Raw genomic sequence first — 23,191 nt, forward strand, 5'->3', positions numbered from 1 at the left:
GGTCTCTTATCCTCAAATGTAGGGTTGCCAAAGGGAAGCATAGTTATGGTTGCGTACAGAAGCAGCAAACCCGTCCTGAGGAGTCAACTGATCCCCTACAGTCCCCAACAATACTACAGCATCTGGCTCAGTGATCTGATCTTAATTCTGTGGCACAAGTTAATTAGAAATGGAAGTGCAATGCAGGAGCAGTGCAATTTTAAAGGAGGTGGTGGCAACCTATAGGATTCCTTCCCCCAGCACCCAAGGTAACTACTTAATTAGGCAGGTAAATCCCCGGTTACAAGACCAGAAGAACCAACAAAATCAAATGTATTTCCTAAAGCTGCTAGAAACACACCATTTGCACCAGGAGTCCATTTCTACCTCTTTTCAGTCCCAGGACAAGAACTCAATCAAGACTTTGACAGTACAAACAATGGACAGGAGCACACTTCTCTGAACTGCAGTTTCTTTCCTCTCTCTGAAGCAGAAGCCATACACCTAATGTGAGAGCACAGTTTCAAAGCAAACTTAAACTAAGTATTTTTAATATATTTTTTCCTGCAGCAACTTCAGCTTCTACAGCAAGAGCAGCTTCAGCCCCCTCCTTTCAGAAGAAAAGTGATATGGTAACTAGAGCTGAAGCAAAGTGCTTCACGACAGTTTAAGTGCTGCCTGCCTCAACATCCTCAGCTTTACAAGTGTCAGAAGGGAAACATCAAAACTGGTAACTCTTTAATGGGCTATTCTGAGCTATAGTGTTGGGGGAGGGTGCAAGTGCTCAGAGAGTTTGAGGATGGTGGTTACTAACATTACTTCTCCCTCCTCTTAGCCCTCAAGAGCCAACTCAGCTAAAAAAAGAAGAGGGTGAAGGGTTCTGGCTCATGCACTTAACTGAATTGTGGGTAAACATTTCAATGGCAAGGCCAACAGGTTCAGCTGTAGTATCTGCATCATGGGGTGAGGAAGGGCAGGGTCTAAGAGTACAAGAGCCAGCGAACACCCTCATGACTCAGACCTGAGGGTTAAGGTTGCAGAGCTGGCAGTAAGAAAAGCCATCTGGCTTAGCAAGCGAGTCTCCATGTGGAAAAATCAGAGGTATACCAAAGGCAAAAGCTCCAAAGCCATTTTGCACAGAATTTTTTCAGAGCACAGCTGGCACTTCAGTTGTGTCACAGAACATAGTTTAAACTAACTTAGTCATTCCCTCACTGGGGGAAACTGAGCTCTTGGGAGCTGGTAGGTTAACACAATTGCTACATTACTGTCCATTTTGTAAGATGCCTGAAGCTTTTCTACTTGCTGTGGTCTTTATACTGTATAGAACCCGCCTATGCAAATCAAGATAATCATAACATAACAAAGCGTGCTATTTGCAACAGGGTGCATTCAGTTCATGTGGCAAATGCAGCTGAGTAGGGACAACAGTGGCCCTTATGCTTAGTTTCCTTTCCCCTGTTTTTAAAGTGTTCTTACCTAGGGAAAGGTGTTCTTAAGAGTTTCTCTCTCTCCAGAGATCCCAGCAGGAAGTCAGGGCAACGTGGCTGTAACCTTGCTTGGCGGACAGCATTTCTGGGAAAAGAACAAGAACAGTTACCTAGACCCCCCCAGGGACTCCTGTCCTGGGCTGTAGCAGCTTTGCAAAATTTCTACAAAGTCTCCTGAAGAGATGCATTAGCAAGGCTGTCAACGGCTTCAGAGGGGAAAACTTTCACAGAGGCAGAGAGAACACAGTTCCTTTTTCCCCACAAATGTGCAGGGGAGAGGAAAAACTGATCATCAGTATAAGTGGGACACTGACACTGCAGCCCATTCTTTCATTACACTTAGATTCATAGAGATTGCTGTCCGCCAAGCAAGATTCCACACTTAGCCCTTACCAGGAGAGTGAAAGGCTGTGAAGACTTTCAGGTTTAGTGCCAGTTGGGTTACTGTGTTCAGAGTTTCATGGTAGTTATATTTCTATTCCTATACTATTGGGCTCACATTCCCCTATAGGACAATTCTACCTTAGAGGCCCACTAGCATACCAGCAACCCATTACCATACAGTAGGGAAGCACCTCTGGGAGACTATACTGGGCTAAAACTTCTAACAGTTGCTAAGGAAGCATGTAGTCACAAATCCTTTCATTATTCATGGACAGCCACATGCATTATGCAGCAGTTTTAAGAGTTCAGCATGAGTAGACATACGAGGCAGTGTTAGGAATGAAGGAAACAGCTCGAAGTTCATAGTGGTCACTGCAGGACTAAGAAAGTGAACCTGAGCTGCAGTGCTAGGGACACAGGTCACACTCAGCTTTACACTCACAGCTCACTAAGAACGGAGTCCCCAGCAGCAAGGAGGAATGGAAGATCGTCACTCTTCATGCGACACAGACTCTCTACTGAGTTTCCTCTTTCCCAGGAGCCACCGTCAGATGCAGGCACCTTAAATGTCACCCGCTTCTTTGGAGGAGGCAGAAGGGAGCGAGGTTGGTCTAGGCTCTTGCAGAGAGCCTTCTGTTTCCAGAGCATGGCACAACGATACACTGACTGGTGGAGGCTGTAGGCTGCCTGCCAAAACACAGAAAACAGCAGATCGTTTGATGGAGAAAGAAGAAACGCAGCACCACGCCACCCAGAGAGGAGGGTCTTGCAGAGAGAGGTGGGGCTTGGCAAATTGTCAAAATGACAAGATGGCCATGATATCAGCTCCCAGTGCTGGAAGCATCAGCCCAACTTGTTTCAGTCCAGTAGAGAAAATTACCAGCCACCACTGTGGCACCAGGACCAGCAAAACAGCCAAGGTATCTGACTCTCTTACAAACAGGGAAGCAAGCAGAGTCTTACCCAAGAACAGCAGCAGGGAGAAAGCTGGCAAGTCCCCCTCCTATCTGTAAGGCCAGGTTGAATTACAAAGGCAACTGCTGCTAAACAGGAGCTACGAGCACTGACTGAAGGTACCTGGCTCTGGGCATTTTAAAGGTCACTTCCTACAGCGCCCAGGGATTTTTCTTTACAGGTATTTTTGAATGAGTATTCTGGCTTCCAGGTGCTACACAGCTTCTCCTGTAGATAGACACAGCTGCAGAGCTCAGAGGTGCCTCTAGGGTCCTGTTCTATGGCTGTGACATCCATGTTGGAAGGGGGTTAAATGAAATGTAGACGATCACTGAGTTTGAGACAGCATCTACCCCACTACTTGAACACACACTAAGGGAAACTTTGAGCCACACTGCAGACAGGCAAAGTTGTTGCCTAGCTGTGCTGTGCAAGCAGCTATAGGGCAGGGGGGAGTTCAGTTTCAAGGTTGCTAATTGACAGCAACAGTCTGAAAGGCTCCAACTGAGCTGAGCCAATGGACAGAAGGAATACTGCTAGGTCCATGCAGAACTTAAACCTCACCACCACCCCTACCTCAGAAGCCAAAGGATCAGAGCCAGGTGCATGGAGCCAAATGGCAACATGCAGCCCCTTTACCTTTAGCTGGTGCTGGGCTTGAAGCTGTCCCCGGAACTGTTTCATGCCAGCCACATATCTCAGGACCCGTGTCACACCTTCTTTCAGCAGAGTGGCACGGTAAACTCCCACAGCACTTTCAATGCGGCCTTTCTTCCTCTGCCGCTCCTGGACAAACCCCAGCCAGGCATCAAACACCTGTAGGAAGCAAAGATAAGGACAGATTTCAGAGTGCTGCTACAGGAATTATCAGTCCTCTGAAGAGGGAACTTTTGGGGAGGCCAGGATAGTAGCATGCAGAGATGCACTATGGCTATTCCTCCCTCTTGGGACAGAGGGAGATAGGGAGGCATGAGGAAGTCATCTGCGATTGGACAGAAGAAACAAATGCTTTTATTAGAGGACAGCATCAGAGATCAAAGCATCCCAAAGCAGAACATGGTGGTCCAAGGAGACCCTACCTAGCACAGCTGAACCTGCACACTCTCAGCACAGATCCTGGTGTGCATCAGTCTGTGTAACACTCCTTACCTTTGCCTGCAGGGAGAGTGACCAGTGCCACAGCACCCGCACCGTCTGCTGCTTCTCCCATTGTTTCTGCACCAGCTGTCAGTAAAACAAATTGCAGTGGCTGGATTAGCATTTAGATGCTGTATGCTAAGGGTCCTACCCCACTACTAATGTTAACCAGAGAGAGAGTGATTTGATTTACCTTAGGCTAAAGGGAAGACAATGGAACAATACAGCTATCCACTGTCCCTACTGTTAGTTCCAACCCAAGGGTCATACAAACTGCACACTGGGCTCTTCCTAAGCTGGGTTTGAAGGCATTAGCTTTACAGCTTTGAAAGCAGAAAGGGATTAACTCTTTAGCATGCAGGGCAGCTGTCCAACACCCAAAGGACACTTGTAATGACAACAAAAGGGCTGATGAATATAATTCACTAGGGGTGACTTTTTCCTTGAATCCTACCCACCATCAACCTGACAGACATCAACCGCAAGTGAGCAAGGCAAACTTTACAGAAACTCAATCTTTTCCTTTCAGCTGAAAAGGTTATCCTTTGGTGTGAAAGCCCTGAGGTCAATGTGATGGGTGCATCTCATGCTAATGGAGATGCCTGGACACAGGAGGAGGGGTGGATGTCGTATACTTAGACTTCAGGAAGGCCTTCGATACGGTATCCCGCCCCATACTGGTGAACAAGTTAAGAGGCTGTGAGTTGGATGATTACACAGTCTGGTGGGTGGCGAATTGGCTAGAGGGTCGCACCCAGAGAGTCGTGGTAGATGGGTCGGTTTCGACCTGGAAAGGTGTGGGCAGTGGGGTCCTGCAGGGCTTGGTCCTTGGACCGATACGCTTTAATGTCTTCATCAGCGACTTGGACGAGGGAGTGAAGTGTACTCTGTCCAAGTTTGCGGATGACACAAAGCTATGGGGAGAAGTGGACACGCCGGAGGGCAGGGAACAGCTGCAAGCAGACCTGGACAGGTTGGACAAGTGGGCAGAAAACAACAGAACGCAGTTCAACAAGGAGAAATGCAAAGTGCTGCGCCTAGGGAGGAAAAATGTCCAGCACACCTACAGCCTAGGAAATGACCTGCTGGGTGGCACGGAAGTGGAAAGGGATCTTGGAGTCCTAGTGGACTCCAAGATGAACATGAGTCGGCAGTGTGACGAAGCCATCAGAAAAGCCAATGGCAATTTATCGTGCATCAGCAGATGCATGACGAATAGATCCAAAGAGGTGATACATCCCCTCTATCAGGCGCTGGTCAGACCGAAGTTGGAGTACTGCATGCAATTCTGGGCACCACACTTCAAGAGGGATGCGGATAACCTCCTGGAGAGGGTCCAGAGAAGGGCCACTCGTATGGTTAAGGGCTTGCAGACCAAGCCCTATGAGGAGAGACTGGGGCACCTGGACCTCTTCAGCCTCCGCAAGAGAAGGTTGAGAGGCCACCTTGTGGCTGCCTATAAGTTCATCACAGGGGCACAGAAGGGAATTGGTGAGGTTTTATTCACCAAGGCGCCCCCGGGGGTTACAAGGAATAATGGCCACAAGCTAGCAGAGAGCAGATTTAGACTGGACATTAGGAAGAACTTCTTCACAGTTCGAGTGGCCAAGGTCTGGAACGGGCTCCCAAGGGAGGTGGTGCTCTCCCCTACCCTGGGGATCTTCAAGAGGAGGTTGGATATGCATCTAGCTGGAGTCGTCTAGACCCAGCACTCTTTCCTGCCTATGCAGGGGGTCGGACTCGATGATCTATTGAGGTCCCTTCTGACCCTACCATCTATGAATCTATGTCTGCCCAGACGATGATATCTGACATACAAGCTCTTTCACTGTTTTTGTGGCAAGTCCAGGACTCTAGTGGAAAAGTGAAGGACAAGGGTGCAGCATGACCTCCAGAAGGCCAGTCTGTGAGGACAAATCTCTCACCTGTCTCTTCCAGCAGGAGAAACAAATGGAGTAGAGTCTTTGAGCCATCATCTGGTCTCCTTGTCTCTGCAGAAGCTGCCAAGGAATCAGTACAATGAGTCCTACTGATGTACACAAACATCCTCGGGATCACACTGATCTGGGATCCATTTCTCAAAAAGTGCCCAAACCCAGAAAGGATTTCTACCCTAGAAAGTTATTGGTCCATACCTGAAATCCCCCAGCCCTTCCCAACAGAGGGCTCATCACCCCATCTGACAGCTCTATGTACTCCGGTGTAGAAGAGACAGATATCATCTCCACACTAGCCAAGACTCCCACACTGTTCCCCAGCCTAAACTGTGGGAATGGGCTTCACCTGTAGCTCCATTCCTTTTGCAGAAGACTGCTGCGTAGATGGCTTCTCCCTCCTACAAAACCTTCCCAGTCCCCTAATTCCCAGTTTGTCAGCCCTTCTCACCATCTTCCCAATGCACTGCAGATGATACTGCTTCCACTTAGTGAGGCAGTTTCTGAGCAAGGACCTCTGATGGTGTTCAGCCGCAGTGTCCAGCTGGGTTCTCAACACCATGGACCTCTTGGCAAGTTCCTTCCAGCGAAGAAACAGGGCCTGTAGATGCACTGTTGACAAAAGATATCATGAGCTAAGGGACCAGGAGACCTCCTGCTCTCTATCAAAGGTAGAAGCAGCTATAAGACCAGTTCTTCTATTTCCTTTGTTTGACAGTATTTCATAGAATCATAGAAAATTAGAGTTGGAAGGGACTTCAGGAGGTCTAGTCCAACCCCCTGCTCAAATCAGGACTATCCTCAACTATATCATCCCAGTCAAGGCTTTGTCTAGCCAGGTCTTAAAAACCTCTAAAATGGACAGTCCACAATACTAACAACAATATTTAGGCTGAGAGGAAAGATAGTCTTATATGTCACTGGGAAGGGAGTCAGGATATCTTGGATGTCTTCCCAGCTCAGTCACTGACATCCTTTGTGATATTAGACCCTTGACTGCTTCATGACTCGGGTCCTTCTGAGAGTGGTGATAACACCACCTCCCACCAGGAAGGTAACTATGCAGTTATGTCTACACTAATAATTAAGCCTGACCTTAAAGTCATCTTCAAGCCTGTAACCACAAAACATTTATGCTGCAAACCCCTAAACTCAACCCCTGGCAGCAGTCTGATTAAAATGAAACACCACATGCATACATACATATGGTGTTTCATTTTAAATCATGGAAAAAATGTGGATTTTGGGTTACTTTTTTTAATCTAAAAATTGGGTTGTTTTTTGTTTGTTTTTTTTAAATCAGAGAAAACCAGGATCCTTGGTTATAAGTTACCATGTAGACAGGGAAAGAGCAAACTACATGGCTCCAGGTAATTATGGATGACCTTGAGGTTGACCCTAAATATAAGTGCACCCACAGCCTTAGCCATGAATTGGTTAAGTGTTCTGAGAACCGTAAATGGAAAGCACTAGTGATAATAAATGATTCTATCAAGCTTTGCCTCAACCTCCCTCAAGATTCTTGTACAATCCTCAGCTCCAAGGTACGTAAGCATCTTGCAATCATTAACAGATTTTCTCCTCCAAACACTCCTATGCGGGTGGGAGAATTATCCCTGTTGTACAGATGGGGAGCTGAGGTATAAGATAGATTTAGCAACCTGTCAAAGGTCAGACAAGACCACTTCCCTTTCCATTAGGTCAGGAAGAATGCCTTCATTTGTACACATCTCGGAGATTAGAGGGGTACCCATTATATGACATGAACCTCTCCAGAGCAATGTCACTACCAACAGTTCTCATGGCAGATCCAGTTCATCTCATCAGCAGAGAGTAAATGTGTGGCTGCCACATGGAGCAGGGTGCTTCTTGGAGTCATGCAGCCAGAATACACATACTAATATGGTAGCATTGGAGTTATGCAACTCAACCATGCACAACTCGGTCGCAGCAACCCAGTCTTTTTGTGACTTCTTTACATCTCCTGTCCCCCAGAAACTCACCTGCATCCAAATGCTTCCTGGCTTCCCTCATAGCTGCTGCATCCTGCTGACGGCAGTACACTTGCAGGGAGGTGATGTCCCTCCACTCCAGCAACACCTAAGGAGAGAGGGAAAAGACACAGGATCCTAATGGATAACTTCTTGTTCTTTAGATGCTGGAGTGGAGACAAACTGTTCTGCTATCAGAAATGCATTCGCACACACTTCCCCCAACTTTATCTTACACCAACTTCAGCAGGCAGGTGTACCCCCCTACTCCTAACAGAAATTTTTATTGCCACAGCTGTGTTCCTGAGGGGAGCCATCCATCTGGGCCCCCTTTCCATTTGCTGAAGATACAGGCAGTCCTCAACTTACAACATTTTGAGTTACGTTTCGCACTTATATTTCTAAATCAACACCCTATTTCACCTCTGTCTGACCGCTCGCCCTATTTCACCCTGTCTGACTGCTCACGTAGGTTCCTAGCCGAGATACAGGACCTCCATCTAACTCAGGAGGTGCACAGCCCCACCAGGGGAGACGCCTTTTGTTGGATCTGGTGTGGCCACAGTTTTTCTTTTTACAGCTATCACAGTATAGGCTCTGCTGTGCAATTTAAATGTCACAGGAGACTGCTGCTTACAAGTTGATTCTTATTTCCTGAGAATCTGAAAATATCAGCTGCATCATTTGTGCAGTGGGGCTCACAGAAACATGGTGGGACCCAACCCATGACTGGGCGGTGAATATCAAGGGCTATAGGCTGTATAGGAGGGACAGGACAGGGAGGAAAGGTAGGGGAGTGGCGCTCTACATCAAGGAGGAATACACATCCTCATCTAGTAGCACAAGGTCAGATGAGTGCTGTGGGTTAGAATACAAAGAAGTCGAGGGGAAAGGGACTTAACGGTGGGGGTCTACTACAGGCCACCCAACCAAGGGTAAGAGCTAGACCGGGAATTCTTCAGTCAGCTCACGGACATAGTTAGGTCAAACGACGTGGTCACCATGGGGGACCTGAACTTTCCAGACATCTGCTGGAAAGAGCAGTCAGCCAGGTCTGACTGCTCACATAGGTTCCTATCCGAGATACAGGACCTCCATCTAACTCAGGAGGTGCACAGCCCCACCAGGGGAGCTGCCTTGTTGAATCTGGTGCTGGCCACAGGCGACAACCTCGTGTGGGGGCTGCAGGTGCTTGACCACCTAGGCGACAGCAATCATCGCCTGCTGGAATTCACCATCCAGCGCAAGGTGGCAAAAGCCAGCAGCAAGGCAGCAGCCCTGGACTTCAGGAGGGCGGATTTCAATGAGGTAAGAAGAATAGTTGGGGAAGTACTGAGGTCCCGAGGGGGAGGGGAGTTGGGTGTCCAAGAGGAGTGGTCGTTCCTTAAGGAGATGATCCTCCATGCCCAAAGGGAGGTAATCCCAACAAGGGTCAAAGGGGGCAAGAGGGCGCAAAAGCCCCCATGGCTCACCAAAAGCATACGGGAACATCTCCTAGCTAAAAGGGAGGCGTACACCCAATGGAAGGGAGGGGCATCACCAGAGAGGACTACACCTCGGTTGCTCGGGGCTGCAGGGGGGCAGTCAGGAAGGCCAAGGCAGAGATGGAACTGGGACTAGCTACCCGGATTAAGGACAACAAGAAGTCCTTTTTTAAATACATAGGGGGCAAAAAGAAGGTACCAGGTAACGTGGGGCCTCTGCAAGACACGCTAGGAAATCTGGTTGTCGCACCAGATGACAAGGCTAACCTATTTAACAATTTCTTTGCCTCCATTTTCCTCAACAGGGACCAGATCAGCCCGTCCGCCAGGACCCCCTCAGGCCCTGGGGGAGGTGCACCCAGGCCTAGGGTCAGTGAGGATCTAGTCAGGAAACTTCTGGAGGGACTGGACATATTTAAATCAGCTGGTCCTGACGATCTCCACCCCAGAGTGCTGAGGGAATTAGCAGAGGTCTTTGCGGGACCCCTGGCACGGCTTTACAAGCACTTGTGGTGCTCTGGTGTGGTGCCAGAGGACTGGAAAAGGGCCAATGTGGTGCCCATTTTCAAAAAAGGGAGGAAGGAGGACCCAGGGAACTATATGCCAGTTAGTCTTACCTTGATCCTGGGTAAGCTTTTTGAGAGAATTATCCTGGCGCATGTCCACAAGAGGCCAGCAGGGGAGGTTATGCTTAGGGGCAACCAACATGGGTTCATTAGAGGCAGGTCCTGTCAGACCAACCTGGTGACCTTCTATGACCAGGTCACAAAATCCTTAGACGCAGGGGTAGCAGTGGACGTAGTCTTTCTGGACTTCAGGAAGGCCTTCGACACTGTCTCTCACCCCATTCTCATTAAAAAACTAGGGGACTGTGGCATCGACACCTACACAGTCAAATGTGCCGCACCCAGAGAGTGGTGGTGGATGGGTCATTTTCAACCTGGAGGGATGCGGGAAGTGGGGCCCCCAGGGCTCGGTCCTTGGACCCACACTGTTTAACATCTTCATCAGTGACTTGGACGAGGGGGTAAAAAGCACCCTATTCAAATTTGCTGACAACACTAAGATGCGGGGGGAAGTGGGCACGCTAGAAGGGAGGAAGAGGCTGCAATTGGACCTAGACAGGTTACAGGGGTGTGCAGATGAGAACAGGATGGGTTTCAACACTGACAAGTGCAAGGTGCTATACCTGGGGAGGAAGAACCAGCAGCATACCTACAGGCTGGGGAACTCCCTTCTTGTCAGAGCAGAGGCAGAAAAGGATCTTGGAGTCATTATTGATGCCAAAATGGACATGGGCCGACAGTGTGGGGGCGCAGTCAGGAAAGCCAACCACACCTTGTCATGCATCCACAGATGCATCTCGAGCAGGTCCAAGGAGGTGATCCTCCCCCTCTATGCGGCTCTGGTCAAGCCACAGTTGGAGTACTGCGTCTAGTTCTGGGCGCCGCACTTCAGGAGGGATGTGGACAGCATTGAGAGAGTCCAGAGGAGGGCCACCCACATGATCAGGGGGCAGCAGGGCAGGCCCTACGAGGAGAGGCCAAGTGACCTGAACCTGTTCAGCCTCCACAAGAGAAGGCTGGGGGGGGGGGATATATAGTGGCTAGTCAGAGTGGACCAGCAGGCATTGGGGGAGTCCCTGTTCCCCCGAGCACTCCTAGGAGTGACTAGAAATAACAGTCACAAGCTAGCAGAAGGTAGATTCAGACTAGACATCAGGAAGCGCTACTTCACAGTCAGGGCGGCTAGGACCTGGAACCAACTTCCAAGAGAAGTGGTGCTGGCTCCTACCCTGGGGGTCTTTAAGAGGAGGCTGGATGAACACCTTGCTGGGGTCGTTTGACCCCAGTGCTCTTTCCTGCCATGGCAGGGGGTCGGACTTGATGATCTGTCAAGGTCCCTTCCGACCCTACAAACTATGAAACCTTTTGGATGTCAAAACTATGAAACTGTTCGACTTTATAACACTTGATCTGATGCAACGCCATGCTAGCAAACAAGTCGCTGTGTCACCCATCTCCCTGGAGAACATCTGTCCAAACTTCCTTGGACGGTTTCTTTAAGAAAGCAGACAAGACTCCAGAAAAACCTGCAGCCAAGACTCCTGAGAAGAATCCAGCCAAGAACCCTTCAGAAAGTCCAACCAAGAGCCCTTCAAAAAGTCCAGCAGTCACCTCAAAGAAGTCCTTCCAAATCAATATGATCGCTATTTACAATATAAATACATTAATGTAGCTATATTACTCAGCTATAATTGATTAAGTACAAAATTCTGGGTTATTTTTGGTGAAAACAGGGTATCGGGTTCAGGAACCAATCCCCCATTTATAACATTGTTTCCTATGGGAAAAATCGGTTCTGAGTTACAATGTTGCGACTTGAGACACCGTTTTCAGGAACCAATTGTGTCATAAATCCAAGGACTGCCTGCATCTTCCTGCTTCTAGCAGATCTGCCATGTTTTTCTACACAACTATCTACTTCCCCTTCTAAGAAAGAGGGTAAGGAAAATTGCCCACTCTCCTCACTCCTTTCCTCTCCTCTCAGCAAAAGCTGGTAGGGACCTCTCTTGAGATGGGAGGTTCTAACCTAAAATCCCTGCATCCTTTTTATGGGAAGCTGTCCACTTCCCTGTGCTTAATACTACTGTACTATATCTAGACTTAATCCCTGCTTGGACTGGTTTCACTTCCTGGCTAAACTGACCCAAGTCGCCTCCATGGTCCCACCTTTGCGAGAGTTTTTCTTCTGTAGTGCTGTTCTGCCTGAACAGCTGCCTTAGCTTCACCCATAATGACAACAGTATTTCCTCTCCAGATACTTAACACCCACCTGCAAAATGGTAAATAGAAACAAATCAGAAAGGGTCCCTGCCCTTCCATGCCAGTTTGACCATGGCACCCTTTCCACTCTTATAAGGGAACCAAAAAATGTTTTTTCACCATATCCACCCTAGCAGGGCCCCTTTGGGTCTATGTTAGAAAGAAGAGTATGTACCAGCAGAAAGCACTCTTCATTTCTAATGAATGAAACTATCTGTTACTGGACATCAAATGAATCAGGCAGTCTGGTACTGAAAGAGTACAACAAAATAAAGCCATCAGGTAGCACAAAAACTAAAACTGGTACAGTTAATGGAGAGCAACTGAAGTCCTTACTTGCTCAGTTACCTGCCTTTTCTGTTCCAAAATAACTTTTGCTTTAAGATAAAAACAATCAATCAGATAGAAACCCAGGCAACTGTACACATTAGCCTTGTCTGCGAGTCAAGCTTTAAGATCACAGCAGCTAGAGCTGATCCACAGCAAGGGAGGACACAGGTTACCAGGTTAATGTCTTTCAGAAACTGATGACTATTTGATCAGAGCTATGGGCCCAGCAGTCACTTCCAGAAAAGGATTGCCACAGCTTTGAGACAGGAACCTACTGCCTGGCAGGCAAGTCTAGGGGGAGTTCTGCCATTTTTATTGTTATTGTTCTTACTGAGATGCAGAGGAGCACTGATGCAGTGATGAACTGGCACCAAGTATTTCAGAACTAGTAAAAGTGCCAGAGAAGCCCAGCGTAGTCTGAATACACAGGTCACCCTTCTCCAGTACTGCACGTGGATAAGCAGCCTTACCGCAAGAGCTCTCTGTTCTGGTCCTCTGTCTTTTCAGCAATCTGGTGTAGAATGTGCCGTATGTTACACTGGTAACTCTGTAAGAAATCAATAAGATGAGACCTCCCCAAGCAGTTAACAACACAAAGGAGAGAAGTCCTTTGGGGAGCCCTCAGGAGCTGTAAGGTGCAGAAGCAAATGGAGGAGCTGGAACCACCCAAGCCTACCCCACTCCTCCTGATTCACAGCAGCCATCACCCACCAGTGACTCTTAGGAATCTACTGCTTATCTCAGTCTTACAACTAAGGAGACAACTTGGGCCCTTTCACACCACAGCTATCAATAAAGCTGAGTGGAAACTCTCCACTCCGTGTAGGAGAACTTTGCCTCATCCTCCCCTTGGCAGGCCAGCCCCTACCACTTGGGCAGCTCTGACCTTGAGAGTGAAGGTGTGCTCAGACACAGAAGACCCTGTAATGAAAGAGGTCTCCTACCTTCCAGGCTCTCAAGACCCTGTGCAGCAGTGAGTGCTGATAATGCATGTCTGCTCGCATCAGCTTCCTCCATTTCTCACCCTTATGCTCCATATACTACAAGCAAAGATGGCACAGGGAGAAAGAGATCAGGGCAGGGGCAGAGAGAGAGCAAGAAGATAAGCATTGCAAACCTCAAGGGAGTAATGTTACCCAAAAACAAGTAATCCCAACCAGCAATGGACCCTGCTGTTAGCTTCCTCTTCTCTGAGCGCTCAAAAAAACCCACAACACTGTGCCAAGCTAATGTAGCCAACAGCATCTTATCCACAGCGTATTGCCTGGGTTTCTACTTGCCTGCTGACAGACCATACTTCCCTAGCAGGACGGAGGCAAGAGCTCTGCGCCCCCATACATGGGTGCGGCACAGGTCCCTATGAATTGTCTGCACTGGCATTAGGTAGTCTGAAAAAGCAAATAAGGAAAGTCTGTCAAAACCAGAAGGATGTCTGAAGGCTGCAGCATACACCAACCACTACATGACTTGCACTGTTTAACTGCCTTCTGCCCAAAAGGGGAATTTAGAAGAAATGTTCCTGAGAAGAAGGGAAAAAAAAAAAAAAAAATCAAGCACTGCCTCAAAGATTACAGCCTTTCACTTCAGTGATGTTGGGGAAGGAGATGGTGTAATGGTGAGAAAGGTCTCCACAGAAACCTCTGTAACCACTATTTATTCTAAAGCAACCCACACTTAGCTACACTCCTGTCCTCTTCCTACACACTTTACCCTGGGCAGGAGAGCCAGTGCAGAACAAAACTGAAATCTTCCTCAATCCTCTAAAGGCAATTTCTACTCCTCCCACATTGCACTGATTTACCCCTTCTTAGAAAAAGGACAGACTTTGGTTAGGTAAGAGCAAGATTAAAGAGCTTTATTTCAAAATACACAATGCTTTTGTTATTGTAAATATTTTTAAGCAGCCAAATAATGATTACAAGCAACTAAGAGATGGTAGAGGATTCAAACCTTTCTCCTTTTGCCAAGATTCTCACCTCTCTCCACTGGATCCAAGACCACCGCAGACATTTTGAATAATGGAATCTTAAGGCTTTCACCTCCTTGATTCTCCTGAAGAAAAGAGTTTTCTTACTGCGCAACTTCGATCCAGACCCATTGAGCTCCTCTAGCATGAAACCCAAACCCATATTTGCCATCATGCGAGGAAAACACTCCTGCATATTCAGGAAACAAAGACATGCAAGCAGTTTCTCAAGCACACAAAAGGGGTGGCAAGCTGTGAATCAGACATGCCTTCATAAAAGGGGCCAGCTGTAGAAATGGACTGGGATCACTACCCGTTCTGGGCTGCCACTTACTCTATTCTGATCGCCTGAACCTTCTTCTTCCAGAGATTAAAAGTCTTTAGTAGGAGCAGATGGCAGTAATGATCATGAGCCTGAGCCAGGCCCTCTTGCTCCTCTAAGCATGCTTCTGTTCTCCTGCGCCAGGAACACCAGAAACGAACCAACAGCTGCCACTCAAAGTGAAGAACAGCCTGCAATTGAGAGGAGAAAGTTGGTAACCTCATGACACAAACCAGTTATAACCAGCAGGACAAGCTTCCTCAGTCAGAGGAAACAGGCACAGGAAAACAGTCCTATGTGGTTCATCTCTACTTGAGGGACAACAACAATCAGTGCAAGCACATCTTGTGTAGCCTGCATTCCAGCAGCTGTTTAGGGAACTATCCCATCCATCCCCTTGGGTTAACTAAGGGAAAGCACTGTATTCACCGTTCTCTCTGCTGTTCGATCCTCTTGCTGCTGATGTGTCCTTAGCCACCACATGTCAAATGTCCGTCTAGTCCAGACCTCCCTGCAAGCAAGAAGGAATAGCATCAGTAGAACAAGCTAATCTTTCAGCCAGCTATAAGGATGACTATGGACTCCAATGGGATTTGAACCATGGTTACGTCAGTCTATTTATTACGCAGTTATCTGACCTGATATTTCAAGGCAAGGGTCCTCCGTAAGTCAGTTATGTAGCCCCACTACCCTACAAACACCCTGCCCAAGTATGTTATGTAACCAGATGGACAGCTCCTTTGAATCCCTCCCATGCTATTAGATGACAAATAAATGTTCACATGTCCCTTGACAGATGCTTCCTGCTTCCAGCCAGATTATTCAGAAGACCATTCCAATTTCCATTCACATCACACATCACTGAACATGTATAGAGTGACAAATGACAAACTAACATTCTGGGTCAGGAGAGATGTTGTTACTATTTACTATATATAAACTTACACATGCACACCCCTTGTAAAAGTGCAGTGAAACTCTATCAGCCTAGAAGCTTAGGCTGCAGCCCAATAGGAAGTGTTCCAAGCACAAGAGAAACTATTTCTGAAACACCTTAAGATAGATCTACTACTAACCTGCCAGCAAATCCCAGCAGTTCCCTAGCACAGAGGCCCAGGAAAGGACTCAGGTAGTGCAGTTTGTCAGGAGAAGGGCTGCTAGGGAAGATTTTCAGGGACATGAATACCAGTTAATAGGTTGAGAAGGGATGAAAGTTAGAAGAGTTGTGCTGAAGGGTGTTGCTAGCTACCAGCATGCATGTCTGATCCTTGGGCAATCAGAAACCTTGGATCTCATGGGCATTCATGTCCTTTTTCACTCAGGCCAAAAATGTGTGTGTGTCTGTGTCTAAAGGGGGGCAAGAAAAGCTGATATAAGAAGACACCATGCTAACAGAAACTGAACTTTGTGGGAAGTCTAAGCAAGAATTAACTCGAGAAAGAGACACAAATCCCCTGGAACAGGCAGTAAATGCAGCAGCTGGACCTTTGATTGGTAAACCTTTGCATGGCAAGACTAAGATCAAACATGGAAACAAGACATACATACAACAGTGAGTGTAGCCCTGGGTGGAAGCCAAAAAGCATGTTTGTTCCTACTGAGTTCCGGACTTTGTGTACCTTCTTTGTAAATAGAGGACTGCACCCAAAACATCTGACAACATTAATCTAATAGAAGAAACTCAACAAGGTCAAGAGACAAGTGCTGAATGGTTGCTATATCTGTACATTCTTCTCATCTATCAAATCCCTTTTCTGGCTGGGGAGGCACAAGCATCACATTAGCAGATTCATGCTAGAGCCAATTTTCTCCTTCCTCACCTCAAGTTTCAGCCTCTTGAATTAAAAAAAAAGCAGGGGGGGGAGAGCATCAAGTCCACTCCCCATCCAACAAATTCCAACAAATCTGAGACAATGGTTCACAGCTGCATTCCCACATCAGCAGATACCATTCCTTTAACTGCTTTCAGAGATGCAGCTGCCCTCATTACTCAACTCTTCCCTCCAAATTCATCTGCCAGTCTCCTACAATGCAAGGTCACTTCAGAGACACTGCAGAGGCGGTCTGTGGCTTGTTTTTAAGTGTGGTTTTTGATAGTAAAAATAATTAGCCTAAGAAAAAAAAAACAGTACACAACCATTTCTATTTTGTAAAGTTGAAAAGAAAAGCCCACCAGGCCCAGAGCCCCAATTTCTTTCCAATGGGGAAGAAAAATATTTTCCTTCTGACTCAAGAAGTGGTGGAAAAAAAAGTTTTCCTAGCAATTCTCCCAGTAGAAACTGAACATCTGTACTTACCCAAAGCCAACTCAAAACCAATGCAGAAGGCCCACACATGAAATGCAGACAGATGAAGTTGTGAACCACAACCAATGTGGTTATTTTGGTTCAGATTTTGATGCACAGAAGATTCAAGTTTGCATCAGAGACAAACTGAAGCCTGTAGGGTTTTTCAGGCAGTCTCGTGCTGAATCTAACAGACTCAGTCTCATGCCAGATCTTTCCAGCAGCAACACACTTTCCCATTCTAACATCATTTATTTGCTGGTCTTTGGGCATTCTGACTTGTGGGTTATGGTGCCCCCTGATGTCAAGACAGGCAAACTGTTTGCAACAAGTGCAAATATACACAAGTAACCCTTAAAGAATAATTCCCAGGAAGCAATCTCTTTTTCACTAGACAGAGAAAGTGAAATACCAAACACTAAGTTTCTTCCTTACATCTGACCAAAGCTGCCACAGCCCCATACAAAACAAGCAACCTCTATTTAGAGAAAATCCATAAGAACAATCCAATGTACCTGTGAAAGCACAATGCTGTTTCCTTCATCTCTCTCCACTTTTGTTGATGATTCTTAAATTGTTTCCAAACCTGCAAGGTGACAGGCAAGATCATCTTCCCATAGTGGTTATCAGCTTTAGCACGCTGGATCTAAAAGTAAGCAACAAGATTGATTTCATTTCTGAGCCTTTCAAGTCCTTCCCACCTGAGGGACTTGTGCAATAAAGCAACCCGAAACAGACAGCCTTAGGTCATGTATAAGGGTTTTGAGTTCTGAGGGTTTGTTTCTGATCTTTATGCAACTCTTCTTTCCAAGAGGGAGGCAGCAACTACCTCCAATACGGAACACAGCTTTAGCTCACTGCCTGGTACATGTGGCATCCTTGTTTATCTAATTCAGCAACTCTCAATTAGAGTGCCATGAGATCTTTTTAAGGGTGTATCAGAGTGCAAGGAGGCAAGTGATCACTCATCCCTGCCTGGCCCCTATGGAAAGAGGTGAGCCCTGTAATAAACAAATTAATTTTTTTAATGAAGTGCTGTTAAATTCTAAAGAGTTATGGAGGGGTACCTAGAGTCTAAAACAGGTTGAGAACCTGTGATCTAATCCAAATGTTTAGTAGGTCTGAATCTCTTGGGGGTTCATTTAATTCAATCACATACATCTGGGTTCTGGAAATAGTTGTCAGATTACACATTTGAATCTGAGGAGAAGAAATGAAAAAGGAAAGAGACAGTATTTAACGGCCAGTCACTCAGTGAGGGAGAGAAGACAGCAGTGAATAATCTCTTCTAATTTGAATGTAAGATCTAAACCCACTCTTCCCTCTCAAAGCCTAGCTTTGTTTTTATTTCCTAAAACTGATGAATTTGGGAAGTTACAGCTGGTTTCATATTAATTTTCTTCTTTCCTCCAGAGAAATGGGCTAACCAATCTGTGCTGCTTTATCATCAACACAGGGGACAGCAACTTCCCTTCTAAGCTGTACAATAAAACTTGAACAGAGAATCTGAAGCAACCGTTGGAACTAATTCTCCATTTAAATGCTATCAAGCAAAGTCAGAATCACTCATATCTGGAAGCAAATACTGGAGTATTTTCTGCATTAGAGAAAGGCTTCAAAGTATGTGAATTCTGGGCACAGCTCAGCATCACTAGCAAACATGCTGCAAAAGAACAACAGCTATGGAGTCCATGGACAGTGAGAGCTACTTAAGCATACTAGGTATCACATACCTGCCTGTGTCTTCTCCACCTGGCATTCTCTAGCCATAGCCTGAGAGATTTGCGTAGCAAAATTATTCTGAAATAAAACATAATAAAAAGTCAGCCCTCTGGCAAACATCCATCCTTTACCTCAGGTAACAGCTCAGGACCAAGGACAGCTCCATCTAACTAAGCATCCTGAACAGCTAGCTGCTCTCATTAAGGACACTACTGTATTGCTTAATTCAGAAGGCTCTACAGGCATGCTATACGCTGTCTCCTCTTGCCCCACCAAAAGTAAGGCAACAAAGGTGGGTGTTGCATGTTAATCTAGCAGAGGATTGCATGCTTCACAGCTTGTTTAGGCCAAGGTCACTGCACCCACTACAGGATACCTGTATCCTTCTAATCATCCCCACTAAACCTGTGTGTCACATTCCAGTCCCCTCTATTGTATGTACTCTCTGCAACTCCACCTACCCCACCTCCCTTCATGTCTGAGTCTATGCTCTCCTTCATCCTTTCCTCCATGCCAGAGAGAGAGAGAGAGAGAGAGACACACACACACACACACACACACACAGTGTGTGTGTCCATTCCTTCTTCACCTTCCCATACCAAAAGCTCTGTAGAACCCCTTTCCCTAATAAGCCTCTATCCCTTCCTTCCCTCTCACAACAGGGGCTCTAGGCCTATGCCTCTTCTTCACAGCTTCATCCAACAGAGCGTCTCCCATTTTCTTCCCAAAAATCAGGGCTCTGTCACCCCCATTCCCATGTTCTCCCCATCAAAGTAGCTGTGTATACCCTCTTCCTCAGGTCTATATCCCCCCTGGGTCTGTATGCCCAACCCATGCTATGTATCCACATTTCTCCATCCCTCCTCCACATTCTTTTCTCATTATATCATTCAGGAAGTCTGCATATCAAACTATTGGGAGGGTGGAAAGAGATGAGATGGTGCATTGTCATGTTGGAAGGCATGATTAAGTGCTTGATCTATAGACAACTACAGACCTAGAATGCAGGTCAATGCTAAACAAACCATCATGGACTCTCCTGTCTCCCCATTGCCCTCCCCCTGCGTTGAGTTTTCCAATTGCCCTTCCCCTCCTCTACAAAGAGAGGGAAGGTGAAAAACAAAACAACAACAAAAATGGTTCTGATCACCAAAGCCAAAAAAAATTCCCTTAAATTTTGAAAACAGTTACACATGGCTTTCAAAAGCCACCATCATATGGACGGAGAAGTGTCACCAAGTTGAGTTCAGGGGCTCAGCAAGCTCAGCTAGGATAGAGGGGGACAAATACAGGTTTCTTCAGATATGTGCACTCACTCCAGGACTCTCTATAAAAAGGCAAACCGTGTCTAGTGGAAGGATCCCAATCATGGAAGTGTTACTAGATCTAAAACCAGAAATCAAGAGTTGGTGGAGTTACAGCTCCTTCGGTACATGGAGATGCAAATATTCCTACAGACCTGTAATGCCTGTGAGCTGCAAGGGTCAGAGACCATAGCTGCTTTTCCTCTTCCTGTTCTAGCCGAGATTTCCAGCAATTCCAGAAGCTCTGCAGCAGCTGGAGCAAAAGAGCAAAGACAGAAATGCTCACATATTAAGCAGGTGGTAGAATAGAGTATATAAAATGTCCTTAAAAAAAAACAACCCCAAAAACAAAACAAACAAAAAAACCCCAGCATTCTGCAAGGAGTTTCCAAAGCAATGCTTAAAAAACAAAAGCAAGCACATGAACTCAGTACATTTCTGGTTTCTTCATGTTACTCTGAACATGCAAAATGAATACCCAAAGCCTTGCTATAGAAAAGTTGGTATATATAGGTACTGCTATAGCCATGTTTTACATGAGTTTGTTCTTGTCACAGGATTACAGAGATGTACTGTAATTCCTCCAGGTTACAAAGGTTTGTGATGGGACTCCATAAAAAACAAAGAACCAGACCAATATATTTGTCACCGATCCTAGACATACATAAGATATACTTTTAACTGTTTGTACCAAGGGAACAATGCAAATGACTGAAGAATATTTTGTAGGTGCTATTATGAAAAGGGTTTTTTGTTTGTTTGTTTTTAAGGAAAATTTTTCATGTCCCAAATCAAATCAGCCAAATCAATTCCAAATCCTTGAGTCATTCAAGAACCATACTACTGGCAACATCCTCCACCCCAGCCTGGGGCTTCAGATGCTTCCAAATCCTTTGGCAGGCATCCTACTTGCAGGCCCAAGCCCAGAGGCTTGGGGTACAGATGCCCTTGAGTTTCGCTTGCCCTCAGCTGTACAGCCACAGAAGCAAACTAGGGAGAAGTCTCTCATTTCCATAAAGTTGGTGTATAAGCAAGATCGTTCCACTGAAAGTGAAAGTGGGAGGCTATCTATGCATTACCTCAGTCAAGGTACTACCCCCAGCGAAGAAAGTGCCTTTCCCCTGCAACTAGGAAAACCACCTTAGTGGTATTTCCCCTGCCAGGTAAGTGCTATTATGCAAAAGTTTTGGGGAAAATGTCTCAGCATAGCACATGTGCACATGCACCCCCCAACCCACCACAACTTGATGTTGCCGATGAGCCACATTTTTTCTCATTTGTTGGAGACGAGCATTCACAACACTTTTCTGGAGGGCATCAAATCCAAATTGCTGTGGAAAAAAAAAAACAGTAGAACAGCACTCAACACTTGTACACTGTGAATTATTAAACATGCAGGGGCTGATTTGCCAAGGAGCAGCTGAGCCCTATACACAGTACTGGCACAGAATTAACAACAAAATTAGGTTGTTGTCTTACTGCCTTGTCAGAGACATGTAATTAGCGGTGTTAGTCTGAAGTCAGGCAGAAGGCATTGCAGGCAGCACCTTAGTGACTACATTCATAGAGACATAAGCTTTTGTAGCTGATTGCCTACTTAGTCAGATGCATATGCCTCTCTGAAAGAGTTACTCTCTAAGGTGCCACCCTGCCCTACCTTCTGCCTGCCTTGTCATAGACATACATGCATCCCTCAGCTTCTCCTATTTCATTAGACACTTTAGTTCTCAAGCTAAATTAAAATTCTCCTCCCTTCAGGCTTTCTTCCTGAGCTTTCCCTACCAGTCCTCCCAACAGCCACTGGTCCTACCCCTCTCTTGTGGAAACCAACAAAGCCTGTACCTTGCCCATCTTCTCTAACTGAAGATTGACAATTTGTTCCTATCCATGAACAAGAGAAACCCACAGACTCTTCCATTTGAAGGTCCTTCTCACCTAGGAAAAGAGATTCTACTTTCCCCTTTCCCAATATTCTAACTTTTTAATTTCCATGCTCTCTCAGGACTAAAATCCCAGAATGCTCTGATGTTGGGAATATTACTGTGCTAGAACAACATTCTGCCTTGAAAAGTTTATATGCCCTCTTACACTACTGCTGCCATTTTCAAAATACAATTCCACTGACTTTAGGGACATGTTTTTTGATGACAGCCGCTTGCCTATGTTACAGAAAAACCTCACCTTCAACAAGCGTAATGATCTGTAACTCAAAAAATTCAAAGAACGTGTCTGCTGGGAGGGAGGCAAGGATAAGATGCGAAATCCCAACTTTCCCCAAAGGCATGAGACAAATTCAGGGACTCTGAAGCTGGTGTATGCTGAGATTATTGTAAAGGGGAGTGCAGACATGAATCCTGCAACACAGCAGTGTAAGAGGGAACACAGGCATTTGGGGCAGCAACTCATTCACATATAGCAAAAGTGGAAAAAAAATATCACCAACAATAAAAAAGGGAAAATGCTATTCTGTATGAAGGGGGCCAGGGAGTGCATGAAGAGCCCAAGAGGTCAGGACTGATTTGCTACTTCTCAAGCCTCTTGATTAAAACAATGAATTTCTCAGAGGGAAGCAGAGTTTCCACATCCAGATAGGAGGATGAGTCCCTATACCATCCCTGCACACAAGAGCTGCAGAACAGCTAGTCTGGTAGATTCCACAGCAGATGAAGTTTGCGTGACTGAACACATCATTGAGGAAAATTCTCTAACCCAATGCACTCAACATTTATGCGATCCCACATGCTCCTAAACACAACTATCTGAAATACTTCCAAGGAGTCCAGGCTCCTGCTCACCTGAGATATCATAAAGTTCTTACCAACAGATGATGCTTGTGATGCTTCTTGGCCAGCTCATGCTGCCAGTTTTCTTCTCTGCGCAGTACCACATCTGTCGAGTTAAAAAAAAGGTCTTGCACGAACTCCTCATCCTGACAGGCTCCCACAATACGTGCCATTAATCCTCAGAAACCAGCAGAGACCTGCTCCTGCAACCTGCCTTAGCATTTGGGTTCTCCAAACTGGGATCATCATATTTTGAATGAAGCATGGGGATGGGGGTCTTTAAAAAAAAAAATCACTATTG

At 46.2% G+C, this 23,191-nt stretch overlaps 1 protein-coding gene and 1 long non-coding RNA gene across 11 annotated transcripts in view; one reads left to right on the forward strand and one right to left on the reverse strand.

The window, feature by feature from the left end:
* The window catches only part of SFI1 (SFI1 centrin binding protein), a 51,761-nt gene that overhangs the window by 6,917 nt on the left and 21,653 nt on the right, over positions 1 to 23,191 (reverse strand). For 8 of the 10 annotated variants that reach the window (XM_014593661.3, XM_014593659.3, XM_019493639.2 and 5 more), the window contains 18 exons: positions 22,926 to 22,996; positions 21,346 to 21,438; positions 20,263 to 20,360; positions 18,815 to 18,881; positions 17,597 to 17,727; positions 15,226 to 15,307; positions 14,809 to 14,987; positions 14,485 to 14,560; positions 13,453 to 13,548; positions 12,979 to 13,055; positions 12,086 to 12,188; positions 7,882 to 7,978; positions 6,330 to 6,490; positions 5,870 to 5,944; positions 3,957 to 4,031; positions 3,447 to 3,623; positions 2,296 to 2,540; positions 1,459 to 1,554 (listed from right to left, as the gene is read on the reverse strand). In XM_014593661.3, the coding sequence (XP_014449147.3) occupies positions 1,459 to 1,554; positions 2,296 to 2,540; positions 3,447 to 3,623; positions 3,957 to 4,031; positions 5,870 to 5,944; positions 6,330 to 6,490; positions 7,882 to 7,978; positions 12,086 to 12,188; positions 12,979 to 13,055; positions 13,453 to 13,548; positions 14,485 to 14,560; positions 14,809 to 14,987; positions 15,226 to 15,307; positions 17,597 to 17,727; positions 18,815 to 18,881; positions 20,263 to 20,360; positions 21,346 to 21,438; positions 22,926 to 22,996 (1,999 nt within the window). The remainder of the gene's footprint in view (positions 1 to 1,458; positions 1,555 to 2,295; positions 2,541 to 3,446; positions 3,624 to 3,956; positions 4,032 to 5,869; positions 5,945 to 6,329; positions 6,491 to 7,881; positions 7,979 to 12,085; positions 12,189 to 12,978; positions 13,056 to 13,452; positions 13,549 to 14,484; positions 14,561 to 14,808; positions 14,988 to 15,225; positions 15,308 to 17,596; positions 17,728 to 18,814; positions 18,882 to 20,262; positions 20,361 to 21,345; positions 21,439 to 22,925; positions 22,997 to 23,191) is intronic. The other 2 variants (XM_014593658.3, XM_014593657.3) reach the window with 2 other exon arrangements.
* LOC132243438 (uncharacterized) lies at positions 408 to 18,907 on the forward strand. Its single transcript, XR_009455016.1, has 2 exons — positions 408 to 709; positions 18,495 to 18,907. It is a non-coding gene; the product is annotated as an uncharacterized LOC132243438 (long non-coding RNA).

Source organism: Alligator mississippiensis, chromosome 10 (assembly GCF_030867095.1).
Source record: "Alligator mississippiensis isolate rAllMis1 chromosome 10, rAllMis1, whole genome shotgun sequence".
In the NCBI taxonomy this organism is placed as follows: Eukaryota; Metazoa; Chordata; order Crocodylia; family Alligatoridae; genus Alligator; species Alligator mississippiensis.